General features: G+C 37.2%; 3 protein-coding genes across 4 annotated transcripts; 2 read left to right on the top strand and 1 right to left on the bottom strand.

The window, feature by feature from the left end:
* Nucleotides 1-1,908: 1,908 nt before the first annotated feature.
* LOC147537705 (uncharacterized) lies at nt 1,909-2,607 on the top strand. The gene has a single exon (XM_086642824.1). The coding sequence runs from the start codon at nt 1,909-1,911 to the stop codon at nt 2,605-2,607; it is 699 nt and encodes a 232-aa protein (XP_086498950.1).
* Nucleotides 2,575-6,872, top strand: LOC147537706 (adenine deaminase). 2 transcript variants are annotated; one of them, XM_086641592.1, is made up of 7 exons: nt 2,575-3,059; nt 3,445-3,559; nt 3,644-3,714; nt 4,673-4,942; nt 5,388-5,484; nt 5,745-5,853; nt 6,550-6,872. In XM_086641592.1, exons 1-7 carry the CDS (start codon nt 3,036-3,038, stop codon nt 6,629-6,631), a joined length of 768 nt encoding a protein of 255 aa, XP_086497718.1. In that variant the 5' UTR covers nt 2,575-3,035; the 3' UTR covers nt 6,632-6,872. The 2 variants fall into 2 exon arrangements, with proteins under 2 accessions (XP_086497718.1, XP_086497719.1); XM_086641593.1 differs by having other exon boundaries at nt 2,772-3,059; nt 5,392-5,484.
* A 1,531-nt stretch (nt 6,873-8,403) lies between these two features.
* LOC147537707 (NDR1/HIN1-like protein 3) lies at nt 8,404-9,156 on the bottom strand. The gene has a single exon (XM_086642826.1). It carries the CDS (start codon nt 9,154-9,156, stop codon nt 8,404-8,406), a length of 753 nt encoding a protein of 250 aa, XP_086498952.1.
* Between the last annotated feature and the right edge of the window lie 3,845 nt (nt 9,157-13,001).

A 13,001-nucleotide genomic window follows, 5' to 3' on the forward strand; every position in this document is an offset into this window, starting at 1 on the left:
CCATCTGTTTCCTATTCAGATTAACGATGCTCAGAACTTCAATCTTTCGGTCACTCCCCTTGAGGATGAAATTAAGAATGTTGTCTTCTCTCTTAAGTCGGAGGCCGCCCCTGGGCCAGATGGCTACCCACCTTTCTTCTACCAATCCAACTGGGATACGGTCAAAACCGACGTTATAGAGATGGTCACGAACTTCTTTCGTACCACCCACCTTCCCCCTCTCTCTAACCACACACACATCTGTCTCATTCCCAAAACCAAATCCCCTCAAACCACAACAGACTACAGACCTATCAGCCTCCTGAACACCACCTACAAAATCATAACCAAAATCCTGGCCAACCGTCTCAAGAGGACTCTTCCTGACATTATCTCTCCCTTTCAAGCCGCTTACGTGCCTGGTAGACAGATTACGGATAATATAATTATCAGTCAGGAAATTACTCACTCCTTCAAATCTATTTGTGGATCCAAGAGCTACTTTGGCCTTAAGCTTGATATGTCGAAAGCTTTCGACAAGATCGAATGGTCCTTTCTTGAAAGTATTATGTCGAATATGGGTTTCTCGAGACATTGGACTCAGATGATTCAAGCTTGCATCACCACTTCGTCCATGGCAGTTCTCATTAATGGTCGTCCAGGTCCTACTTTCAATGTTACAAGGGGAATCCGTCAAGGAGACTCCTTGTCCCCCTTCCTCTTCACTATTGCCATGGAAGGCCTCAGCAGACTCCTCGAATCCTCAGAGCAACCGAATCAATTTGTTGGTTTCCCTATTCCCAACAAATCTACTATTTTCTTCTCCAAAAACACCCATCCTAAGTTCAAAAGAATGATTACCCGAGACCTGAAAGTTCATCAAGCCTCCTCTCTGGATAAATACCTTGGTACTCACTTATTTATTGGTGCTAATAAAAACCAAGCCTTCTCTTCCCTTCTTGACCAAATTCAGAATAAATTATCCAAATGGCACACCAATCTCCTCTCTCAAGCTGGCCGCTCAGTAGTATTATCTACTATTGCAGCAGCCGTTCTCCGATACCAAATGCAATGCTTTGCTATTCCTAAAGGCATAAGTAATCGCATTGAGGCCATTCAACGGGCCTTCTAGTGGGGAAAATCTAAATCCATTCACACTATTAACTGGTCTTCTATTTGTCTGCCCCGTAAATTGGGAGGTTTAGGGTTCAGACTTCTCGCTCTCGATAATCAAGCTTTTCTCAGTAAACTCATCTGGCGTATTCTCAAAAACCCAGACTCTCCTTGGGCTAAAATTCTGAAAGCCAAATATTTCCCCAAGGAGTCTAAACCCAGATCAGCTAAAACCGATCACTCCTGGTTCTGGAAATCCATAGTCAAACACTTCGATAAAGTGATGAGCCTTATATTTTGGGATGTGAACAAAGGAACGGACATTAATATTTGGCACGATTACTGGATACCGAACCACCCCCTACCCATTGCCAATACCAATAATAGTCAGTTAACTACAGTGACACAACTCGTTAGTAATAACGAGTGGAATATGAATATTTTATCTAATTGTTTTAACAGAGAAATATGCAATGCAATTCTTAGCATTAACCTGCAGGCTACTAAGGAAGACACAATACGATGGACGCTTACCAAATCAGGTAACTTTACTATCAATTCTATGTACTATCACCTGAGAAACTATAATGATATGTATGAAACGAAAGAATGGAAATTCATATGGAACCTAACTACCATACCGAGAATCAAACTATTTATATGGAAGTGTTGTATGAATAGTCTACCAGTTCGAGATAGAATAGGTAAATATATTGGTACTCATACACATGTGTACACTGTGATAATACAGAAACGATAACTCATGCTTTATTACACTGTAATTACACACGTCCTATCTGGTTTCATTTTAACATTATGACAGATAACATTACCAGTCTACAGGAATGGATACTCCTCTGGAAAGATTTAGACGAGAATATTACTAGCCTTTATGCTAGGATCCTATGGTTCATATGGAAAGCGAGATGCGATAAATGTTTTACTTCACAGGATCAAACACCTATGCAAATTATTAACCGTATCATAGGAGATGCAACTACCTCGAAGCCCAAAAACATAATCAAAATCACAACAAGTCAGATACCATGGAAACCGCCAGTAACCCCGTTCATCAAAATTAATGTTGACGCCTCCTTCACCTCTCTGACAGAACCAACAGGAATTGGATGTATTATGCACGATGACCAGGCAGAATTCATTGCAGCGTTAGCGGACACGATCAGAGGGCAGAATGCAGAAGAATGCGAATGTTGTGCAATTATTGGCGCAATGAATTGGGCGAAAGATCTCAAGATTCAATACCTTCACATTGAGAGTGACAACCAAAACTTGATTTGTCATCTCCTTCACAAGCAAACTTCGATCCAATGGCAGTCTGAGAAAAACATGGACACCATCGACAACCTCAAAATCAACTTCGACAGCATCATGTTCTCCTACATCCCGAGGCTGAGCAACAACCAGGCGGACAAATTAGCAAAATGGGGAAGGCAAAACCAACAAAGGCGTACCTGGCACTCCGTTGAAGACCTCGCCAATTCTTTTAGCTTGTAGTTCTTTTCTGTTTTTTGTTTCCTTCAACAAAGAAAAAAAGTAAAATAAATGTAGCATTTTCCAATGATCTTAAGGGTTTTTATTTGACCCTCATGATCCCAGACGTGTTTGGGACAATTCAAGAAAAAAAATCATTATTAAGACCTAATAGTTGATTGGACATTGATTGGTAGATTATCTACCAATAAATTCATTATACTTCCTCACGATCCGTTTTCGAACCCGATTTGCTCACTTCAGAATCGGGTCACGCTTAGAACCGGTTCTGGTGCTATAGTTTCTGATAAATTCATATAAAAAGAAAAGAGAGAATGATATTCTCTGTTGCTTCTTCTTCTTCAACAAAGATTATAAAATTATAAACAAGAATTCTCTATTTTGGATCTCATCTGTACTTGTTTAATCACTAACTCTTCATTTCTTTAGTAATGGCGGTTACTTCATGCCAAGAGGTGAACTCTCTCTCTCTCTCTGTACTCTCAACTAGTTCTTTCTCTTTCTTCATTTGCTTCTTTTAGAGAAATCTACTTGGTTGTTCTTTTAGTACAAAGATTTCAGCATTTCACTGAGAAAAGTTCTTTTCTTGTTTTTTTGGAGTAAGAAACTGATTTTGATTGGAAAAAAGTGTAAAATAGTAGAGAAATCTACTTGGTTGTTCTAAAACTGAAATTGAGATTGAGATGAATACTACAATGTGATTTCTCATAGTTAAGAATTTAGATACAGATCCATTTTGTGCATGTTTAAAATGTAAATTTCCCATTCTTGAATTGTAGATTGTGACATTCTGTTACTTACAAATGACTTTTAGGTTTTTTTGTCAATTGGTGATTGCAGGAGAAAATATACTTTGAGGAAGTTGTGAATAAATATGAGAGTCAAGATCTTGATTCATCTTGCTTGCAGATAGTTAATTCAGATTCTAATGCTCTTAATCAAAGCTATTGTTTAGGTGATTATATATTTGAACTGAATTCTTCTAAATTTTTTATCTTAGATATTAATTGATTTCTTATCATATTGTGTTTCATTTCAGATGTGTTACCTATTGTTCTTGAGAGTTCTTCGTTCCCAATGATGATCAAATACCCGTATCATAATTCACACGTAAGTTCCTTATTTGGCCATGGGGGTGTAAAGAATGTCCTTACCTAGTTTCTACTTTAATATGATGTTACTACTTTAGACTTCAGAGTCTTGTGTAGCTGACCATGTTGGTTAGTTGAGAAACGTCGAGAAACAATAATGAATGATCATTAGTAAGGATGTTTTAACCTTGTTTCAGACTCAGTTGCCACTCGCCACAACATGAACACATCTTTTGGAACATTTTTAATGGTTATCCATGTCATTCAGTTTTTCGTATAATTTGTAGTTTCTTCTTGATGTTTCTTCCATTCATTTCATAGTCATCCAGGTAATGTAAGAGATGGGATGTACACTGTTATTCGGTTGCTTCAAAATTTCGGTGCCTTGGAGGCGTTTCTAGTAACTGATGGTTTCCCCTTCTTGGCACTGGCTCCCCAGCAGAAGATTGAATCCATTGTCTTTAACAATTTTTCTTTTCCGTATTTTGCGCCTCGAGGCACCGCCTCGCCTCGTGGGAGCAGACCGCCTCAAGGCGTAAAACCGTATTTTAAAACCTTGGTGGTACATGCTACCTACTTTAACAAACTGTTCAGACCAAAACAGACCATTCAAAACAAACACAAATGTTTTGGATCGTAAGATTTGAATCTCAAATCCTATGATTTTAACAACATTGCCTGTATGATTTGGTCTATATGGAGTAATGCAACTTCTAAACCCAGTTTGAGTTTCATTACCATTTTTCCTTCCTTTTGAGAATATGTTGTTTATTGACAAATAATAGATACATTTAAAATAAGACATCACATATTATAGTTTTAGAATGTCCTATGCCTGATGTCTTAAGAATCCTCACGTAAGACATGTATGCCACCTAGATGGAATCTTTTGGTCCGAGTTGCATTTTTTCGCATTTCAATTGAAAGAGAATCACTTAAGAGTATATTAAGGGTTTTGTTGTTTTCCTTGGTTCCAGGCCTCAAGCGTTTACTTCTCTGTGGTGTCTGATGAAGGAAATACCAATCCAGACTATCCAAGACAATTACCCTTCTTGAGCCTCTTACAAGCTCCCCAACCAACAGAAAAGCCCATGAGCTTAGTTGCACTTCAGGATAGCAAGAACAGCAGTACGCCGCAATATTCTACGTGCAGCATGAATATCGATATTGAGAAAGAAACTTTTGAAACACATAAGACTGATGAGGGAACACTTGGGAGCTTGACGAAATCTGAGGATGCATTAACTGTATGACTTCCTTCACCTATATTAACATATGTCAGTGAAATTATTTAATACTCTTCTTAATAGAAAATAATGTACCATTCACTAACACATGAATAGCCAACTGAAAAGTTTGACAGAGGAGTTCCTCGGCAGAAAACTTTGCTCATTAATTATTTTTCTTTTTATATGTATATATATATATATATATATTTATATGTTTAAATGTACATAAATATAATACCTCGGCCATTCCGGTGGTCCATATAAAAGAAACTGAAGAGAGAAACAAAGAAAAACAAGTATTTGGGGGGAGTGGGGATCAGAGGAATTTCCAGAACCCAGTTCAGGCTACACCTAGGGTTGAGCCAAACTATTTAGCGACAAACATCCTTTTAGTTGTTATCTTTTTTCGATTTACACTTCAGAGACCAACTATTCTAATACTTGATACACTTATCACTTTTAGGCAGCTTTCTGCTGGAGAATTAGCAGACAAATTGGTGGTAAAATATCGCAACTCCTCAGGAACCACATCCTGGAACTACTTAGGTGCACCTCTAGAGGTATGGGCATTTCCAACACAACTATTCTTTGTGACTACTATTTTCTGTTAAGTTAGTCTCCCGATTCCTTGTTTGTTGTGATTATATGTGCAGGAAAAGTGTTCCGTAGTGTATTTATATTTTCTTTCTCTTAGTAGTGCACAATATGTGTATTCCCATATAGTATACGCTTTTATTTGCTCCGATTAACATCATGAGGTGATCGTTTACAAATGGACATCAGGCTTGACAGACATTCTATTGTTCTGAATATTTGGTAGGCAATTCAACAACTGAGAAGACACCTGAGACACTTAATAACAGATTGGGGAAATTTAAACGTTCCGCCACGTTCAATTCAAGAAAAGTAGCCTGCCTCTTCTCAATATTGTAAGTAATGGACTTAATAGTATTACTAGTAAATTAATAATGTTTCCGTTTTTGCTTAATACGACAATTTTTACCGTTGTACTCTTTCAAAGCTATAAGGCAAAACTTCGTCTAGGCTCTCACCTATATTTAACATATGAACTAAAATAAGTTTTTAGCTCCAAGATATATCACATCACAATTCGTTTTTCATATTGGTTGTCAGAGCTTATTCCTCTTGATTTCAATACAAAATATAAAATAGCATACCATACATAGTCCTGAAGTTCCCAAGTCTCCATTTTTTTCTCGGAAACAGAAAGATTCGAAGCCTGATCTTCTAAATGGAGAGACATACATGTTACAGTAGACCAAGGCTCCATTATTTGGAAGCTGGAATTTGATCACGTAGGGAACTTCAAACGCGTGATGTATTGAGGTCTATTTAGACCTATAATATGGCCAATTCCAGGGAGCTTACTAGCTCCTTCCTGTAGGACATGGGGACCAAAAATTAGTTCTAATGTTTCCTGCCCGAATTGTATTCCAACCCATTATTCTGCTTCCCGTAGTAGTCTAAGAAAGAGATTTAATCTTGTCTCGTACTTCTTTGCATCAGAATCTACACCAAAATTGCTTAACATTCTGCAAATTTAAAAACACCTGCTTACCAACAGATCAGTAGATGAATTTTCGTTTATGTTTCTGCATTTCCAGGTCCAGCATTGGAACAATTGTGCTGATATATTTGACACTTCGCGTCAAACAGATGAATGATGCGCTAGTTTATATGCAGTGAGCGAGTTTCTATTGTTTCTTCACCGATTTTAGCATTTGTGTTGCTTTCTTGCTTCGATGTTATAGTTTGATTATCGATAAGTTATTTCCTTCCTTGTTGTACATAAGCTATGTCTATTTAGAGTTTTGTAATCCCTTAACTACTCTTTGAACTTGTCATGGAGTTTTGATTTGTTCGAGTAGTTTGCCTTACTAGATGGCTTTGTAACATTGATCATGAATAAAAATGGGATGTTTTTGTATCTGTATTCTGAGAGGAAACTGGTTATCTGTTTGAACTATGGATTTTCCATGAATTATTAGGGATTTCCATACTTGGTATATAGACCGGTGGGATTTACAACGAAAACAAAAAGTAAATCTTCTTCTAGTTTCAATTCCTTCCTCCAAAAAAAAAGAAAGGGTTATTTCTCTATCGGCCCCTACTCTGTGACCAGCTTCCCGTGTAGCCCCCTACTTTATCAATAATACCGAGAAGGCCCCCTTTTCTCTGTTACCGTTAAGTGTCCGTTACTCTCCCTCCTCCATCTCATCACCTCTATCTGCCACGTCAACTCTCTTTCCACATCATCATCTTCTCCGATAGGGTCGTTGGCCGGCCAAACTTTTACCAAATGGAATTGGAGTAGAAATTGGCTTTCTACCTAATAGACCAGCTTTGTGAAGCAACTTTAGTGTTTACTTGTTTTGAGTTAACCACTGAAAGATGAAAAATGTTGAACCTCAATTCCCAAATAATAGTGAATAAGACCAAGACCGTTCATGCAAATTCCAAATGCAATAGAGTGATTAAAGCAACAAGAAGAGTGTCAGAAGAACCAATAAGGATCATATGATCCACATAGAGAAACATCATTGTAGCTTCACCAACAGTATAGACACACATTAAGTAATTTGGTAAACTATTCTGAAACCCATGATTCAATAAAAATCCAAGAAATCTATTGAACCACACTCTTCGAAATTGAACTGACCATGTTGCGAACTAGCTCCTCAATCAACTCAAATATATAACATTATAACTTATGGCAGACTAATCCGATTTGTAAGAGAGTAGTTTCATCAGAGGTCTTAGAGATCAATGAATCATATTAATGAAACCTTTCATTCTAAAGAATTTTACGAAAGTTTACGCGAGTGATGCTTATGCAAGACAGGTAATTGCGTAACTACCGAGCACTTGCGTAACCAAAATCAATCAAAAATGACTTAGAATCAGTATCTTTTAGTCAAACATGAGTCTGAAAAGTCGAAATGATCTATCTATATATCAGAAAGATATCTCTCTAAAGCATTTTCATTTCAGTCTTGGTATAAATTGATAAGGACCAAAAACCATCTCCCACATACTGTCTAAGCATAGCTAGGGAATTACATCAAATGATTTTTGAGGGATTGGGTATCATAATACCATTGCAATTTCGGTTCGCAGATGAGTGTGGGGAGGATTGGTTTTGTGGGTGACCTGTTACTACATCATTGTGTGGATTATTATTACAATAGGTTGGACTCAAGAATCAAGATAGTGAAACAGAAGAGCCTGCTGCTGGTATATATAGAAGAAGTAAGTGATGACTTCAAATTGTCTATGATAAAACCAAGAATAAGACATAGTAATAAATAAAAACAATCACCCTTTTCTTAATGTAAACCTAGTTAATTATCTCTAGTAGAACACTAGAGTCACAAAATTACTTACAAACAAATAGGAATTAGCAATAAAGAAGAGGAATGAAAACAAAAAAATAACCATAAAACATGAGAATAAATTTGTCAGAGGACCCCCTTAAAAAAGAAATTCTTAAAACGCCACCGTTCATCGCCTGCGTCACGGTTAGATACTTGGCATTCATTCGATCCACCCAACATTATTCCATCAGAACTACTAGTACTATTTGATGAAAATTGGAACTTGATATCTTCACATAAAACATTAATCACTTTTGTTCCCTTGTAAATCCCAAACTTATTATGTCTTTCCAAAATCGACATTCTCAGATCGAAACTCACCACACTATTATTACGATCCCGAACAATTTCTCTCCTTGCTGCTTCATCAATGTATACGGAAGAATCCATGGAGAAGGAGAAAGTAACATTGTTGTTGGTTTTCTTTTTTTGATGGAATGGTGGAAGTAATTTTTGAGCGACAAGTTTGTCTCCGTAAAAAACAGAACCATTGATTTGTTCATAATAGAATGTGAACATATTGTCATGGTTTCGAACAAAAAGATCGAATTCCCAGTTTGATGATCTCAACTCTGTGGAAGAAACGTTGAAGTTAGAAAGTGAAGCATTGTTGACTCGAAGTACGGGAAGGCTATGAGAGTCACTCAAGTAAGTACGTAGCCAGATCGCGGAGAGCAAGATGATAATATAGTACAAAAATGATTTGTGCATTAGAACACCGTAATCCTTTTCGGCGGGGTCTGAGTTTCTTCGGGTAGATTGGGGTTGTAGGTAGCTTTGTGATAGTATTGGGTAAACTCTTATTATTACATGATTTTGTGGATTATTATTCTCCATCTCTTAATTCCTTCAAAACGAAAAGCTAGCAGCTAGGGACAACCTTTAGATAGAGAAGAAACGGAAGAGCCTTCTGTTTGGAAGAAGCAAGTTACTGTTAAGATGTTTCTTCTTATCATATATAAATAGTAGTAAGTAAGGCGGCTGAGTAACTCTAGTTGTTAGTTCTAACAAAGCAAAAAAAATAGTAACTCTTCTTGTTTTTTTTTAGGAAAGACTATTTTTTGTTTTTCTTTTTTTTTTTCTGGAAAATTTCTATTTTTTGTTAAAGAAGGAAAGATTCCCTTTGAACAAAAAAGAAAAAGAAAGAAGGAAAGATTCTTTTGGATGACCCTAACAAAGTATCTGTTAATACAAGATTTCCTTCCAAATTGGAAGTAGAAAATGGGTTGCTTGGATAGAAAAAATTATCACAATAACAAAAAAAAAGTTTAATTATTTTCTATTAAGTTGAAATTACCAAACATAAAATTTGCTTTACAAATATGATAGGGGAACCAACACTTTGGGCAGACCCTGGGCAGACCCTGGCAGCTGCTATGGGTATTTGGTTTCTTGCGTTTTTTTTTACAGTTCAGTCCCCCTTTTTGGATGTCTTACATTTTCACCCCCTTCCGCAGGAATTAATCTGGACCTTTAAGTTGATCAACAGTCCAGATGTGAATCACCCAAAATCTCTAAATTTTGGACAGTTGAATCCCAAGATCTCTCTTCTTAACTCAGTGGTGCAAGGAGTTGTGTCCAAGTGCTTGGTGTGCATCAATGCCTCTTGCATTGGTTTACAGATCCTCTACCAAGGAATCGTTAAGAGCATCTATTTCTCTTGCAAATGCTTACTAATGACAAATTACATGTCCACTATAATACATGTAATCAGATATTACTTAACCTGCAGTTTTAAGTAGAAAGACAATTAAAATTATACAACCGTGAACATTACAGTACATAACATGAGTCTGCTATTACATAACATTATTTTTTAAACTACTAAACTGATATTACATAACACTAACTTTTAAACTACTAAACTAACAAATTTATTGTTTATGCATTTTTGACTTCATCTCGGCAATTTTTTTAAATTGTGTCTTGAAATAATCACATCGTATTTTCGGATACATCAATGCCTTCAGAGGTTCCAACTCAAACTTGGACTGATGCAGGGGCACCCGGCGTGGAGACTTTTTCCATGACCGAACCCGGTCATGGGCCAACCGGCCATAGAGAGTAGTTTTAGGATGTCCCAATTTTAGTATAATTATTAGAGAATTTAGGTTTAGGAAATTATGTTATTTTAGTATTTCCAATAATTGGAAAGGTCCAGATTTGAGTCTAGTTATTTAGGCAGTTGCAGTATTTTAATTATTTAGGAAAATTTAATTCAAGCCTATCTAGGAAAGTCCAGAATCCTATAAAAGGATATCTAGTTAGTCCATTATTCACAAGTTGAAGAGAAACCCCATTGAAATTTAATAAAGTTTTAAGTATTTAGAGTTATTTCATCGTTATTTTATCGTTATTTGTTTAATTTTATCGTCTTCTTTAATTCCGCTGCGTTCTACATCATGTGGTATTCAGAGCCACCAAAGTTTTGGGAGAATGATTCTAGAATTTTTTTTTCAGACAAGTTAAATCAATCTCAATCATATTCTATTCCTCAAGAAGATTATAATCAATCAGATTATACTCATGAAGGAATAACGAATCGATGTGCTTATGCGCATCATGTTTGCATGCGAATAGAGATTCGTACGATTATCATTGGAATCCGGGAGAAACCGTACGAGAAAACTCATCACAACCTCCATCCTATTATTATCCGACACCATCCTCCGAACCACCACCACCACCGTACTCTTATTATACACCATATTTACCACCGTCTTCACCACCACCTCCATACTCTAATTATACACCACAACCTTCTCCTTATCAATACGAACCATCAGTACCATCTCCAGTGTGTTATACACAATCACCGCCATCTTATTACTATCCAACACCAGAATCACCACCACCACCACCACCTCCGTACTCTTATTATTCACCACCGTATTCACTGCCACCACCAACACAATCATCTTCTCTTTCTTATTCACCACCACCACCACAACCGACTTCTGCCGACGCGGTTCCATTACCACTATCGGATTTAGCTACGACTCAGCATATATGTGACGACCTTGGAACAATAATACGTCAACCATCTTCCTCGCCTATTTTACCGTTCCATCAAGCAAAAGAAATAGAAAAAGAAGATTACGAAGAAGTTGAAGTTGCAGAAGAAGAAGATGACTTTTCCTTCGAAGTAGAAGAAGAGAAGCTCAAAGATAACAGAAGCAAATATGAGGTTGGTTCTGATTCCAACCCTACTAAAGATCAATCACCTCCGTCGTCCTTCCAACCGTCAACCAAAAACCTAACAATGGTGGATACTGAACTTACTAATAAAAAACTCCAATATTTTGGTCCACTACTCGATGATGAAGATGATCAAAAAAATCTCGAAATTTTCCGAACCGCGTTTCTCCATCCCAATGGTCATCTCAATGGAACCACTTTTTCGACTGCAATGTCAAAACTCAAAAATTACAAACCTTTTCATAGAATTCCTTCTTTTCTAGAAAAATTCAAATCTCTTCCCGATCTTCACAATGAACGATGGTTGACTCGGGTAATTAGTTTATATGGCCGCACTAGAATTGTCGACAACTCCAGCACCACTTTTCAGCAAGTGGACAATATAGAGAGGAAGAAAAGAGGGAAAGCTTCTTCAGGTAATAGAAAGGGGAAAATCCCTGATTATATTTTTGTGTCAGAGATTGTTTTCTCATTGACAGATAAACCTATTTGCTCTTTCCATGGTCAGTTGGATGACCTCTTGGATCTCTCTTGGTCTAAATCACAACAATGGCTTTCGTCCTCAATGGACACTGTTAGGTTATGGGACATTGAAAACAAGAGTTGTTGGAAGCTATTTGCACACAATGATTATGTAACTTGTATAAGCTTCAACCCAACCGACGATACCTACTTCATAAGTGGTTCACTTGACGCTAAAGTTCGATTATGGAGTACACCAGACCGACTGTTGTCATCGACAGATCTACACGAGATGGTTACTGTTGCTTGCTATACTCCTGTTGGGCAAGGTGCTTTGGTTGGTTCACATAAAGGGACTTGCGTCTTATACGACACATCTGGGAGCAAACTACTTCAAAAGGAGAAGATAGCCGTTCAAACGAGAAAAGAATCACAAGCTAAAAACATAACCGGATTCCAGTTCGATCCAGATAATCCTTCTGAAGTATTGATTACCCCTGCTGATTCTCGGCTTCGGGTCTTAGAGGGTACTACCATCATTCAGAAATTTAGAGGTTTTCAGAACTAAAACAGTCAAATATCAGCATCAGTTACTGCAGATGGGAAATATGTTATATGTGCTAGTGAAGATTCACAAGTATACATATGGAAAAGGCATGAGCTCCGAAATATAGTTGCTTGGAAAAACAAAGGTTTTGTTACTAGTATTATGTTCCATCCTGATCCTCATCTTATGTTGTTGTTCTCTGGAAGTGATGGTACAACAATTAGAGTTTGGGATCATATAGGAAGGAAAAGTGTAATTGTGCTAAAAAAACATTTCTCGGCTGTAACTTCGTTGGTTGTATCTGAGAATGAGTGGACCTTGGTCAGCACTATAACAGACAAGATAGTGAACTTATGGGACCTGCGTAACTACAACTTCAAGACTACTATACCAACATACGAGATGGTTGAAACTGTTGGTGTTATTTATTCGAGAACTAGTTTTGCTGCTTTGTTGGGATTCACCGAACAGAGTA

This window comes from Eschscholzia californica, unplaced genomic scaffold, assembly GCF_041429995.1.
Source record: "Eschscholzia californica isolate CP2 unplaced genomic scaffold, dmEscCali1.0.p SCAF_5, whole genome shotgun sequence".
In the NCBI taxonomy this organism is placed as follows: domain Eukaryota; kingdom Viridiplantae; phylum Streptophyta; class Magnoliopsida; order Ranunculales; family Papaveraceae; genus Eschscholzia; species Eschscholzia californica.